At 38.0% G+C, this 13,797-nt stretch overlaps 1 protein-coding gene across 6 annotated transcripts in view; it reads left to right on the top strand.

The window, feature by feature from the left end:
* mipol1 (mirror-image polydactyly 1) overlaps positions 1–9,235 on the top strand; it is an 88,441-nt gene extending 79,206 nt beyond the window's left edge. For 3 of the 6 annotated variants that reach the window (XM_079853985.1, XM_079853987.1, XM_079853984.1), the window contains 2 exons: positions 2,314–2,502; positions 8,857–9,235. In XM_079853985.1, coding sequence (XP_079710111.1) covers positions 2,314–2,502; positions 8,857–8,923 — 256 coding nt within the window. In that variant the 3' untranslated portion in view covers positions 8,924–9,235. The other 3 variants (XM_079853982.1, XM_079853983.1, XM_079853986.1) reach the window with 3 other exon arrangements.
* The last annotated feature ends 4,562 nt before the right edge of the window (positions 9,236–13,797 follow it).

The raw sequence follows: 13,797 nt of genomic DNA, 5'->3' as shown, positions 1-13,797 counted from the left end.
GAGAGGCGAAATTACTTTTCGTTTGACGGACAATCGAATCTCTTAGATGTGCAGTAAGTAAGCACATAGCAACCGAGGAAGTTTATAATACCTGGAGAAAGTTGTCTGGTAGCATTTCTGTTCATCACAATGAAAATTGTTTGACTGGCGCATGCAGCTCTGAAAGCAAACAACACGCTAGCTGCCATCTTTGCACATTGGCATGAAAGTGCTGGGCTTTTTTGTTTTGCTTTTGAGCACAATCACTCGAACCGTAAATGCCATGTGCAGATATTGCTGGCAACAAAATACCTTTGTGGTGGCATTGTTTTGCACATGCAAGCACCGTTATGTAAAATATTTATTCCTCAAAACTTCTCCTTTCTCAAGAAGTTGATTTGTTTTTATGTTAGCTCAATTTGACAATTAGTGACATTTCAATATTGAATGGTTCTTGGGAGCTCAGGGTTTCCTTGGCACAATCTACACTCGTTAGTTAGACTGATATGAATCTCTCATTCTTGGCCTTCTCCCCTCTGTTTTTATTTTCACCTTCGTTATCTCACGCCTCGTTGAAAAACACCTGTCTGAATTTCACCTCCAGTTGCATGCGCTTTGAGAGCGCTAATATATTCCGCTGACATTCCGAGGAATTATTAGCCCCAGATATTGTTTCTTGTACTGACATTCCATTTGAATATTAGATGTGTCTATTGATATAGAGTTACGATTCCACACCTCCAGGTAAACTGCAAGCATGCTCTCTCTGTGTCTGGGTCAAGTTTCATATTTGTGTTAGAAATTTTACCTTTGGCATTTCTCCTCCTGGTTTATGAAACATGATCCTGATGCTACACCGTCACTCAGCCGTTATATTGTGCTTGTTCTTGTAATTTTGATGATTGTCTTTCCCGAAGAACTATTGAAGTTTGTGATGGACAACAAAGATATGTCGTTTGTTCTTTTTTTTAAATGGATATTACCTGGAAGTAAACAGTCACAAATTCAGTTAATATTAGTTAATATTATTTAACAATCAAACTATTTTGGCCCTGCATTTGTTAGAATGTTTATTTTGTTGATAAAATGTAGATGAAGGATTTAAGAGTTTGTTTAGCTGTTTGGCTTGGACTATGCATGATATGTGCACTTGTTCCACTCTTTTCCACTTAGTGCAGAGGAAAATGTGCATAATATATATCGACGGTTAGATGTGCTGCGTGCTTTCCTCTCAATAACAAAATTTACATATAGTCTTACATATAGCCCTTTTAATGTTTAAAAGGGTGGTATAATGCCCCTTTTTACAAAATGTAAAATAAGTCTCTGTTGTCCCCAGAGTGTGTATGGGAAGTTTTAGCTAAAAATACCCCACTTGTAATTTTTTACAGCATGTTAAAGTTGTCCCTTTTTGAGGGTCAGTAAAAATGCGTCGTTTCGTGTGTGTCCCTTTAAATGCAAATGAGCTGCTGCTCAACAGAGGGTGGAGCTTTCTTTCAGACATGCACTAAAATGTCAGAAGCTTCTGCCTTTTATGTTCAAACCAAAGTCGGACAATGATGGAGACTCAAGAAGAAGTGAATGCAACAGGACGTTTCTGAATGGTTAGTTGATGAATTTATGTAGCTGATGTGGAGTTAACTATCTTCAAGTCATTGATTAGCATATTCTTTCATGATAATCTATAAATCGCTAATGTGGGAACTGTTGTAATATGCCTACAGAGTGACATGCTATTGCATTTGTGTTTCGTACTGTTTTGCAATAAATGTGAAAAGACGAATGTGACAGCTTGAGCAGACTCACAAATGTGCTCGACTACAACAACTCTTCCTCTTCTCAACATGGACTGCTGTTCCCAGGGGCGGGGTTTATGTAAATTTTAGGGTTCATGTAGTCACTAAACCGGGAGGGAGCTTGTATAGTCCCTACCAGCCGTTTGTTGTAGTCCTTAAAAAGCAATTTCTGTAAAATAAAATATCTCCCTTTGCTTTGAACTTTGAGCGTTGTAACTTTGCAGATGTTGTTTATCCTCAAACAGCAACATTACACACTAACTACAGTTAGAAAAGTGAAATCATAATCAACCCCCCCTTTAAATATGGTACACTCGTGTTAATAGTTTAAAGCAAATAATGCATTTTATATTGTAATGAGGAAACACATTTTTTTAATGCAATTATGATAATAAAAAACAATTATTCAAGTGGTTGGGGATGATTTTTTTCAATACTGACATAAGTACACTTCTTTTAATCATCCAAGATGACACATCCAATTAATCACTCACTATTTCACTAATTACACTTGTCAAAACTGTTTTTGTGTTTTCAGTGTGCTGCAGCATCAGGCTGATGAGACCAGTCCGGACAGTCCGGTCACCTCAAACCAAAGCCAGAGCCAGAGCCAGATCCAGCCCCTGCTGTACCGTCTGCAGCAGCTGACATCAGATCATCAGAGCGCTCAGACCCAACTGTGTCTGGCCCAGGAGAGAGAGAGGGAGGCCAATGAGAAAGTTCAGAGGTGGGTACAGACATGTGCACTGCTGGTCACAATATATATATATTAGGGATGCACTGAAATTTCGGTCACCGAAAATATGAGCCTAAAATATATGCCCCCTCGCCCCGCCCCTCAGTGTTCATCGCTCAGGTTTTACTCTCGCTCTAGCCAGTATCACTGCATGGTGTGACTCTGCTCAATATTCCTCTCTATGTATGTGCGGAGCTCAGTTGCTCACGGCCCATGCGAACGCTCCACTCATGTACCGCTCATGCTCATCGGAGAAGCAAAGTCCGCTTAAATAACGCGCCAACATGACATTTCTGTAGTAGTATACTTGTTTTGGTTTGCAATGACATGGCGTGGTATAGCCGTGCTGGGCAACGCTGGTAAAATTACACTACCCACTATATATATTAAATAGATCTAAAGTGAAAGTAAAGACATTTAAAGACTGTTCTTTCTATTCGTCAAACAATCCTGAAAAAAAATCCACAAAAATATTTGACAGCAAAAACTGTTTTTAACATTGATAGTAAGGACCATTATTAATAATTTAGGCACCAAATCATGATTTCTAAGGGATCATGTGACACTGAAGACTGTTAAGACTGACTTTTAATTCATTTATTTTGATTTGGGTTCTTAGAAAAGTTAGTTCACTCATTGACCATTTTGTACCAACCCTTCATTAGTTCCACGTTGTATGACTTTTTTTCTGTGAAACACAAAAAGAGATTTTATGGAGAATGTTCATGCTGCTCTTTTCCAAAGAGTGACAGTGAATGAGTACAGAATAGATGCTGTCAAATGACAAAAAAAGCATTACAAAAGTAGTCCACATGACTCATTTGGACTCGTTTTATGGTACTTGTATTGAGCGTTTTGGTCATTTTTGGAGCTTGACAGTGTTTGTCCCTACTCACTTTCATTCCAACGAAAAGAGCATGAGCATTCTTCAAAAATTACCATTTTGCATTCAATCATTTTTAGGTGAGCTCTTCCTGTTTGGAGATGTTCCTGCACCTGGACGTTCTTAAAGCCTGTTCTCTCAGTCTCCCAAACCTTGGTCTCCTGATCTGTTATATACATTTATAAAAACTGGTTGTCTGGTAGATATTCTCTCTCTCCCTCTTGTCTCGCTCACATGGGGGGCTCCTCACGCAAAGCAAACACAGGCCGGCCTGCTGATCTATTTACATGATGAATTAACCAAAGGGGGTGGAGATGCTGAGCTGAGGGGGTGCTCAAAACACAGAGAGAACCCCCCACCACCACATCACAATGAGAGAACTTTAGTGCACTGTTTACACATGCCTCTCTAAAAGGGTTTCCATTTACAGAGGAAAGATCACACAGCCTCTGCTGCATGACATGAAACTCTAAATCCCACAATGCACTTTCCTTTGACCGGTGCTACCGTCCTTACCTAGACAGCAAGTGTGTGTCAGAGTAGCTTGTTTGTGTACTGACCAGGTGGCGTCCACAGTGCAAGCTTCAGCTGTGTGAGTCACTACTGTAATCAGCATTTGAGTCCAACTGATCATTTCACCCTTGTGCAGGGCTACTGGAAGAGACTCTGTGTAGTATTACTGGAAGTTAACAAGTTCCCAGTTATGTATTCTGAGAATCAGCATGCTATTGCTTGAGGCTCTGAGTGCCAAATATTTTTTTTAAGGAATATTCCAAAAAAGATCATTCTCTCATCATTTATTCACCCTCATGACTTACTCTCTTCTGTGGAACACAAAAGATATTTTGTGACTGAACTGACTTTAATTGCGCAGGCAAAAAAAACATTGAGACATTTTTCTTCTCAGAAGTCAAACAGCTTTTTGAACTACATGAGAGTGAATAAATGACCACAATTTTTGTTGAACTGTCCATTTAAAATAAAACTTCGCCCAAAGACAAAATTCAGTCATTATTTACTCCACCTCACATCGTTTTAAGCCTATATGTTGTTGTTGTTGTTGTATAGGATATAGTATATAGGAAATTATGAAGAGCTCTGTTTTTGTACAAGGGCAGTTTATAATGACCATCACTGTAAAGCTCCAAAAACAGCATTATTAAAGTAGTCCGTATGACTTGTGCGCCATATTCCAAGACTTCTGAAGCTATGCAATGATATATTTTTTTGTCTATCTAAGAGCTTGATATCTGTGTACATTGTCAGATTTCTTTTTTTGCAAAAATTATGTCTCTAGCTATAGAACAGCTTGCCACTGGGGCAGAATCTTTAAAAGGACAACTTTGTACATGATCTACCCCTAAAAGGTGCATATTAGTACTTTAGAGTAGTAATATATACACTATATTGCCAAAAGTTTTGGTACGCCTGCCTTTACATGCACATGAACTTTAATGACATCCCATTCCTGATCCATAGGGTTTAATATGGAGTTGGCCACCCCTTTGCAGCTATAACAGCTTCAACTCTTCTGGGAAGGCTTTCCACAAGGTTTAGGAGTGTGTTAATGGGAATTTTTGATCATTCTTCTAGAAGCGCATTTGTGAAATCAGGCACTGATGTTGGATGAGAAGGCCTGGCTCGCAGTCTCCGCTCTTATTCATCCCAAAGGTGTTCTATCAGCTTGAGGTCAGGACTTTGTGCAGGCCAGTCAAGTTCCTCCACACCAAACTTTCTCATCCATGTCTTTATGGACTTTGCTTTGTGCACTGGTGTGCAGTCATGTTGGAACAGGAATCGGGCCATCCCCAAACTGTTCCCACAAAGTTGGGAGCATAAAATTGTCCAAAATGTCTTGGTATGCTGAAGCATTAAGAGTTCCTTTTACTTGAACTAAGGGGCCAAGCCCAACCCCTGAAAAACAACCCCACACCATAATCCCCCCTCCACCACACTTTACACTTGCCACAATGCAGTCAGGCAAGTACCGTTCTCCTGGCAACCGCCAAACCCAGACTCGTCCATCGGATTGCCAGTCAGAGAAGCGTGATTCGTAACTCCAGAGAACACGTCTTCTTCACACAACTGCATCCAACGCTTTGCATTGCACTTGTCGATGTAAGGCTTGGATGCAGCTGCTCGGCCATAGAAACCCATTCCATGAAGCTCTCTACGCATTTCTTGAGCTAATCTGAAGGCCACACAAAGTTTGGAGGTCTGTAGCTATTGACTCCACTAGTGACTTGCACTGACTCCACTCTGTGATTTTACGTGGCCTATCTCTTCGTGGCTGAGTTGTTGTTGTTGTTCCCAATTGCTTCCACTTTGTTATAATACCACTAACAATTGACCGTGGAATATTTTGTAGTGAGGAAATTTCATGAATGGACTTATTGCACAGATGGCAACCTATCACGGTACCACGCTTGAATTCACTGAGCTCCTGAGAGTGACCCATTATTTCACAAATGTGCTTGATTTTATACAACTGAGGCCATGGAAGTGATTGGAACACCTGAATTCAATGATTTGGAGGAGTGTCCCAATACTTTTGCCAATATAGTGTACCTTACGGTACTACTGAACCATTTAGGGGTAAATAAGGTACAAAGTTGTCCCTTTGAGGGTAGTCCCAGTGACAAGCCCTAAAAGTACAATATTTAGTTGAATATGCAATATTAGTTGTATGCAAAAGTATGTGAAGATTATTCAAAAAATATTATTCAAAAGTCCCCCAATAAATAATGTGATGAGTAAATGTGACAGAATTCGGAACAACTTTTACTCCGAGTCCTCGCAATAATGATGGTTAGGGTTGAGGTGACTGCAATGCTTTCTTCTAGAGCAAAGGATAACATGAGTGTGAGCATCTACGTGCATACATAACTGGGATTGTCCGCAGTAGGCGAAGGGAACAGCACCGGTCACACCTGACCGCTAGCTGACATTCAGATGGATGCCCTGCACTCACCGGGCTCCGGGCGGCCTGTGGGAAGCCGCTCTGACGTGGGCCTCGTCGCACGGCTGTGAGAAGAATGCAGGGGTGATGCGATCGGCCTCCAGGGGAGGAGGAAGCCCAGCGCCGGGCCAGAATGTGGCACCTGAGTGCCGTTCCTGCAGGCCCATTGACGGAGGAGCTGAGCTGAATGTCTAATGACCTGCTGAATCAAATTTGGCCATGAGAAGCACACAAAGGACCTTTTCATTGGCCCGACGGCCCACAAATGGGCTGCGGCTTGTGTGTCCCATCACGCTGCAGTCTCGCAGGCTCTTCTGTCTGGCACAGCGAGGGCCGACCCTCCTCAGCGGCCTTTTTTTTTTTTTTTTGCCGTTTTGCTTCCTGTGCAATGCTAAAAATCCATCTATAGTTTGCTGGAGTTATAAGCGAGATCTTTCATGTTAGGGTTTTTGTCAGGCATTGTCGTGGGATAATTATAGATTACAAACAGGATCTTTTTTTGCATTGAAACACGGATATGTTGTCGTGCCATACATAAAACGTGCTGTTGTTTAGAATTTATGCACGGCTGCTGTTTACTCTGTGTTATTTGAGCTGGAATTGTTGGTTTTGCGACTCTGTGAATTCTTAATCGGGATTTGCGCTTTTGCCGGCTCTTCCCTCGCGTGTATGTTTGGGTTTACGGCCACTCTCTGCAAACAGTGTTCACCAAATCCTCCCCAGCCCGCAGGCACACCTTGGAGATCCTGCCACGGAAAAAGGCAGACCTGTTAATTGTGCAAACATGACAGGGAGGCTAATGAATATATTTAAAACGCTAAAAATTTGCACACAAGGGGAAAAGGTGTTTCCGTGCATGTTTATGGAGGCGAGAGAGAGACAGTTTTGTGGTGTCTGTCTGCATGTTTGTGTGTGTGTGATGTGAAGGCTGTTTGCTTGTGTATGTATATATGCTTGTGTGCCTGGCCTGTTCATTTAGCAACAATGACCTTTTATAAATATTAGTCTGTGGTTTTGAACCATCCCCTCCCCCTCATCTTTCCTCCGTTTCTCTCGGCCACAGAGCCTCTCTGAGAAATACATATGGTCCTGCGGCTGCTCTTCGATCTCTCTGTACGGGAAAACAGGTGGAGACTTCGGCAGGAGTAAGGCTTGGGTCAGACCGCTCCCATATGCTCACTTGATAAGATTGAGAAACCTCAGTAGACAATACTAGCACTGGGTATGCTGAGCACATCTTATCAGCTCTGATAGAGCTGGGCTGTTTTTAGTGCTCGCTTTGTTGTTGTAAGACTGCTTGAACTCAGTTTTATTGTGAATACCTAGCTCTTTATTTAATTTTTTTAACAATCCTGAGCTCTCTACAACCTACTGCTATTTTTGTGCATGATGTTTATTAATTAATTTCTTTTTTTTAACTTCCAAGTCTGGTTTTTAGATCACTGATTAAGTACTGAAAAAATGGCTCTGAATATTATTGAGAATAGGAAAAAAAGAGAATTTGAACTCTAGTTAGTTAATTTATGCTTTGTATAAAATAAATCAGTCACATTGAAAATTGCATACAATTCTTTCACCTTTTAGTTCGAGATTTGCTTACATTTGCTTACATTCAATTTATATTTAATGCATTTTAATCATATATATCTATCTATATATATATATATTTATATATTATTTTTTATAATATTCAAACTAATAATAAAATTGTAATCTACTTTTATTTATATCATTTATATTAATAGAAACTGAAAATTATGCATAGTTTTCATTTTGTCTGTCACCTTTAATTTGAGATTTGTTTACATTTAATTTATATTTAATGCATTTTAATCACACACACACATATTTATATATATGTGATTTTCATAATATTCAAGCTAATAATTTATAATAAATTAAACGTTGAGCTAATTCATATCATTTTAGTATTTGTAACTGAGTTTCAATTTATTTTGCTATATATATTAAAAGGTCTGATTTTCATTATTATTATTTTTTTATCATCACATAATTTTCCATCTTATCACATCATTTTAAGTAATGTCAGAGATTCAGAAGAGTGTTTTTTTGAAGCAGAACCAGCATTTGTTTGGATGGAGAGAAGCAGGACTGCTCTCATTCCCCATTATTCATCTGCTCCCAAAGAATCCCTTCACCCATCTAGATCTCCCTCCATTTCCACAGAGTCTCTGGGATCATCACCCTCATAAGCACAGGTTTACTCACCCCGACCAATCACATGACACCACACATGGGCTTCTGTTTGCCAGAGTAAAGGCAGGCGGATATTTGGAGGATTTGGGCATTGACACCAGCATGGATGTCTCACCCACTTTAAGAAGTGTCTACATCCATTCTCCGTATCTTTCCGTTCCTCAAAGAGCGCCCTTGTGTGAGGAGAAAACAGCCAAGAGCTGGCCTGCATTTGTCTTGCTCTTCTTTCATTTACACACTTACTCACTTATTTCTGCTTTCCCTCTCTCTGTTTTTCCTTTCTCAGGTTGGAGCGGTTGGTGGAGGTGCTACGGAAGAAAGTGGGCACTGGCAGCGTCCGAAAAGTCATCTGACTGACTGGCCGTCGGGCGACCCGAGCAGACGGCCACATCTGGTGACCAGGCTGAAGCGTTTAACTCTGAGCAAACAGCCGAAGCCTGGCCTGGGCAAACACAGGCTGGAAGTGGCGTTCTTTCTCTCAGCCCTGTTCTCATTCCAGCCCATGCTCAGAAACGCCATCGTAAATGTTTAACCACATTCTCTCCGCAGTCACCAATGAAACTACTGCTGCCAGTAGTTTTTCCTACTAATCCAAAGGTTTTCTTTCTTCTCCTCTCGGTCGATTTTTACTTACAGTGTGATGTTAAGTCTGGTTAAACGAGAGAAATGTGATTGGACAATTACTTTTGTGAGGTACTGAGACTTTTTTTTTTCCTCCATATAAAGCCAGCTATTTTTGGACCAAGCTGGGATTTTTTATTTCATGTTATTGAATTTGTTTACCGACTATAGATATTTAAAAATTTTCCCAAATTAATAAAGGGAGTTAAAACAACAGTATACAGTGTAACACAATCAGTATTTATGAACATGAAAAGCTTGTTGAGTGTTATTTGATGATACATTTATTTTGTGCTTATCAATTAGATATTGAAAATAGAAAGTATCAAATAAATCCATCAAATGTATTAAAAATAATCAAATCGAACTGTGCAGTCCACTTATAGAGAGTATTGTTTATTTGTTTAATCGGTTTACATGACCCCAAAACACCCTTATTTATTAGATTTTTTTTTTTATTCTTTAATTTAATTCATTTGAAACGAGTCTTTTTGAGGACAAATATATATTTGTTTTTTTCTTTTCTTATTAAAATGATTTCAAAACAACAAAAACGTGTCTAAACATAACTATTTAATCAAACCTGTAAATAATGCTTTTTAATTCAAGTTGAATATTATAATTATTCTTTCATTCTAATACTTTTTAATATGTTCTTAAATGTTTGTTGTTTATTGTTAAAACCATTTAAATTCATATCTTGAATATTTAGTATAAAAATGGGAATGACAGTCTATGTATATTTAAAAAATATTTACTAAAATACCTATATAAAATACTTTTTTTTTTTTTTTTTAAACCATGATGATTCTTTGAATTCTTCGCTGTGAGTCCCTTTGCATGCTGATAATTTACAAGCATAAAATGGGCTAAAGAGATCTGTCGACCTTTACCAACAACTAGATACCCCAAACAATTATATAAGCACGGTTTATGTTGTCTTTCCCTGTCCGTCCTTCAGCAGAGCTGTTCTTCAGCCTGATCGATTATGTACTCAGAAATATGTTAGATGCAGCGGTGAATAAAGAAAAGGCTGTTTAGGCCAGACGTGCCGCTGAGTGTCCCACCCCTCAAATAAACGCCGACACCAGGACAAGCTTGTCGATTTTCCTCCTATAGGTTACCGTGGAGATGGCTCAACCTGGGTGTCCCCACACATCCCTATGGAAAACACTTGCCCTTTGATGGTGCAACTTTTTTTTTTTTTTTTTTTTTTCTCGAGACGAAAACTTTTGTTTTGAGATGTGCATTCTTAAATGATTTGTTTGAGGTGTGCGTGTTTTAAGTGACTTGTTTGATATGTGGGTGTGGAGGCTCGAGTCTGTGTTTATTGTGGCATGTGGAGTGAAATGCCCCATTACCACCCCCCAAATTCAGTGTGCGTGATCATCGACTTACAAAAAAACTTTTATACGCTTTAATTAAAACCGTGTTTCGGCTGCACATATTGAATGACCCTCAGAGAAAAGCACCACTGATCCGGTTGCTATAACGACACCAAATATTTCAAGCTCTCTCTTTTTCTCTGTCTGCTTCTCTCCTTCTCATAGTAGCTGTTTATTTATACAAATATAGTTAGTTATTTTTTTTCCCAGGTTCTAATCGAGCTGATAAATGTGTGTTGGTTTTGATGTTAAATGATGCATTATTGAATCGGATAACCATCAAATTGACTGAATTCTAAATGTGTGGCTAATAATACACTGCAAAAACGTTATTGTTGGTTTAACTTTAAAAAGTAGCCCTAAGTAACATGTGTGCCTTAATTTTGTGTTTGTAGTTAATAGATGAAGGAGATTGGTTTAATCAACAGAAACTCAAAATATGATGTTATCTGAACCATATAAATTGCCAAAGTTGATTTAACAAAAGAAAAAAAAGAGTTGATTTGATAGAAGAAGAAAAAAATGTCATAACAAATCATGATTTTTTTTTTTTTTTTACAGTGTATAAATATTAGTTTGGGCCAGTTTGCCATTTCACAATAGCCTAATTAATCTTCTTATTTGCCATCATAATACATAAGTGAAATTGCAAGGCAATTCTTTTATGCATTAATCTTTCAAATGCTTTATTCTTAAAACTTGTAAATGGCCATTGAGTAATACATTATATATAGGCTACTGTAAAAAAAACTGCCTTAAATTTCTAAGTACAATCAACTTGGATATTTAAGTAATTTCAACTTAAATTCCGTTAAACTGACTTAAAAAAAATGAGTTGAATCTTGTATAACTTACATTTTTTTTTAAATTGCTTAACTTATTTTGATGAGTTAAAGCAATATGAAATAACTTATTGATTGATCATATCATTTTTAATATTAATTGTATTTATTATTCGATATAAATATGCAAACAAACTATATATAAACGAGAAATGCATTCTAGGTTTATTGCGTCCGCCACAATGAAACTCCAAAAGAAACCAACTGGCTGTTTCTCTCCAAATCCCCTGCTGGAGAATAATGAAGACACAAAACAGGGGAGTGCGAGACCACCAACCTGACATAGTCGATGCATATTAGAGGGGCACAAAGCTCTAATAAACTTCTCCCGTATCATTTTTAATGGAAAAGCAGCTGCTTCTAAAGCTGATGTCGGATAGAGATCTCTCCCTCTTCTCTCTCGCCCTTTGAAAGCCCCTTTCTTTCTTTCGTGTGCGTGTGATTCTGGAGGGGTATTGCTTTGCTCTTTTCGTTGGCCAAGCACAATTGTGTTATTGGAGATAATTAATTCAATCCCCATCAGAAGGTATTAGGAGCGCCTTGGCCCTGTAGTGCTTTTCCAAACTCAGAATGAAAAGAGGGAGAAGAAAGGTCTACGGGTAGACCCGCTGATGGGCGCTTTGAACTAAAGGGCCGTGTTCATTGTTGTCGAAATTTTGCTCCATAAGGCTGAAGAAAGCGCCAGAGCTTTTGATGGGGCAACGAGAAATGCCACATAAGTTTGAACACTGCCTGCTGATCGCATATGTTAAGTCTGGCTCGTTTAAAGACGCGCGCTATGATTGCACAATGCAACGTAAAGGTCGCGTTATAGAAATAAAACCTTTCGGATGTTGCTCTGTACAATCACTGCCCCAATTACAAACAATAAAATTCCCATGCAAATTAGAGCATATCTAAATTAGACCCATGCATGTCAATATTTAAATCATGTGATTATATAGGGAATGAATGCGGAGTTCGTTAACCCTGACAGTACATTCGTTAAGAGGTTTTCACAAAAACGTGTTAAATAATATTTATGCACAGTTGTTTGGTTCTTAGATTTTCAAGACCGCACATTAATAATGCTTTGGTTTCTATCATAAAGATTTATAAATGATTTCAAGAAAGCAATGTTTCCGATAAAGCATTTGATTGAGGATCAAATATACATAATCAAATTTCACCTGGTGTAACTGCTGCGACATATTAACTCGATTTTCCACATCGATCATAATGATTTCAATAAAATTATAGAATCAGTGGTACAATATTTTACATTTGTATTTTATTTATTGATTTGTAGGCTATCTCAATTAATCAAGGCCACATATTTTATTTTTGTAAGCAGGTAAATTCTGTTATATTTACACATTTTTTTTAGTTAATAAAATATAAAGCAATCAGTTTTATAATGCACCTGTCATGCGCACGAGAGAAGGTCATTTAGATTATTCAAACATGTTATTAAATCTGTGATTTTGTTGGATCTTTACCATCAAAAAGTATGCAATTTTATTTATAGTTTTATTTATTTATTTTACAAATCTCAGTATCGATCATTGACATTAGTAACTTTACCATCTTTAATTAGGCTAAATATCTCTGTCGCGAGCTCTAATTCGATATCACATAAATTGACCGCACCGGACACTAATTTTGGAAACAAAATGTGCTCTTAATTTTTTATTTGAATTAAAAAATAAAAGGCAGAAATATAGGCTATATAACTTTATTTTATATGCTGCACATATCGAGATTTCTCAAGGCTGAAGTCAATTATCCATTTTATTTACGCATCGGGGGGGAATTACAAGATAATTAAATGAATTTCACGGCTACTCAGCCAAAATGCGTGTATACAAAATACCATGATCAAAGTCAAATCTGTTCAGGTTCACGTGCCCATCATGTAGGTTACGCTCCACAAAAAGATGATTTGGCCTCTCTATGATATTGTTTAAAATCCCATTTAAAACGAGATCGGATCTTTTATGAAGCGAGTCTTTGAGGCTGCGCGTGTGTTAGACTTGGATTTTCTCTTGGTCTTTTACCAACATCAAGTCAAAACCAGACGGGCTCAGCCAAAAGCTGGCTTTGAGAGCAGACAGCCTATATTAAAGAATTTAATCGGATTCAAAATAGCATCTATTTCTATTTTATTTCAGGTATTATTGAAGTTATTGAGCGTGCATTGATTGGACATAAAATAATGCACCCAAAAAAGAGAATCAATTATTTCTAAAAAGGAAATGAAATAAAATCATGTATTCTTAAAAAAAAGAAATATCAAGTTTTCAACCAATAGTCTTGGGATAATTGCTAATGTAATTTCACTAAGAAAAAAATGCATGTATGAACCTCTTTGTATAAAAATGTCACAAACGTTTTGCTTGA

The sequence above is a fragment of the Squalius cephalus genome (assembly GCF_949319135.1).
Source record: "Squalius cephalus genome assembly, chromosome: 20".
NCBI lineage: Eukaryota > Metazoa > Chordata > Actinopteri > Cypriniformes > Leuciscidae > Squalius > Squalius cephalus.
This window is presented reverse-complemented; position numbering and strand designations above follow the sequence as displayed.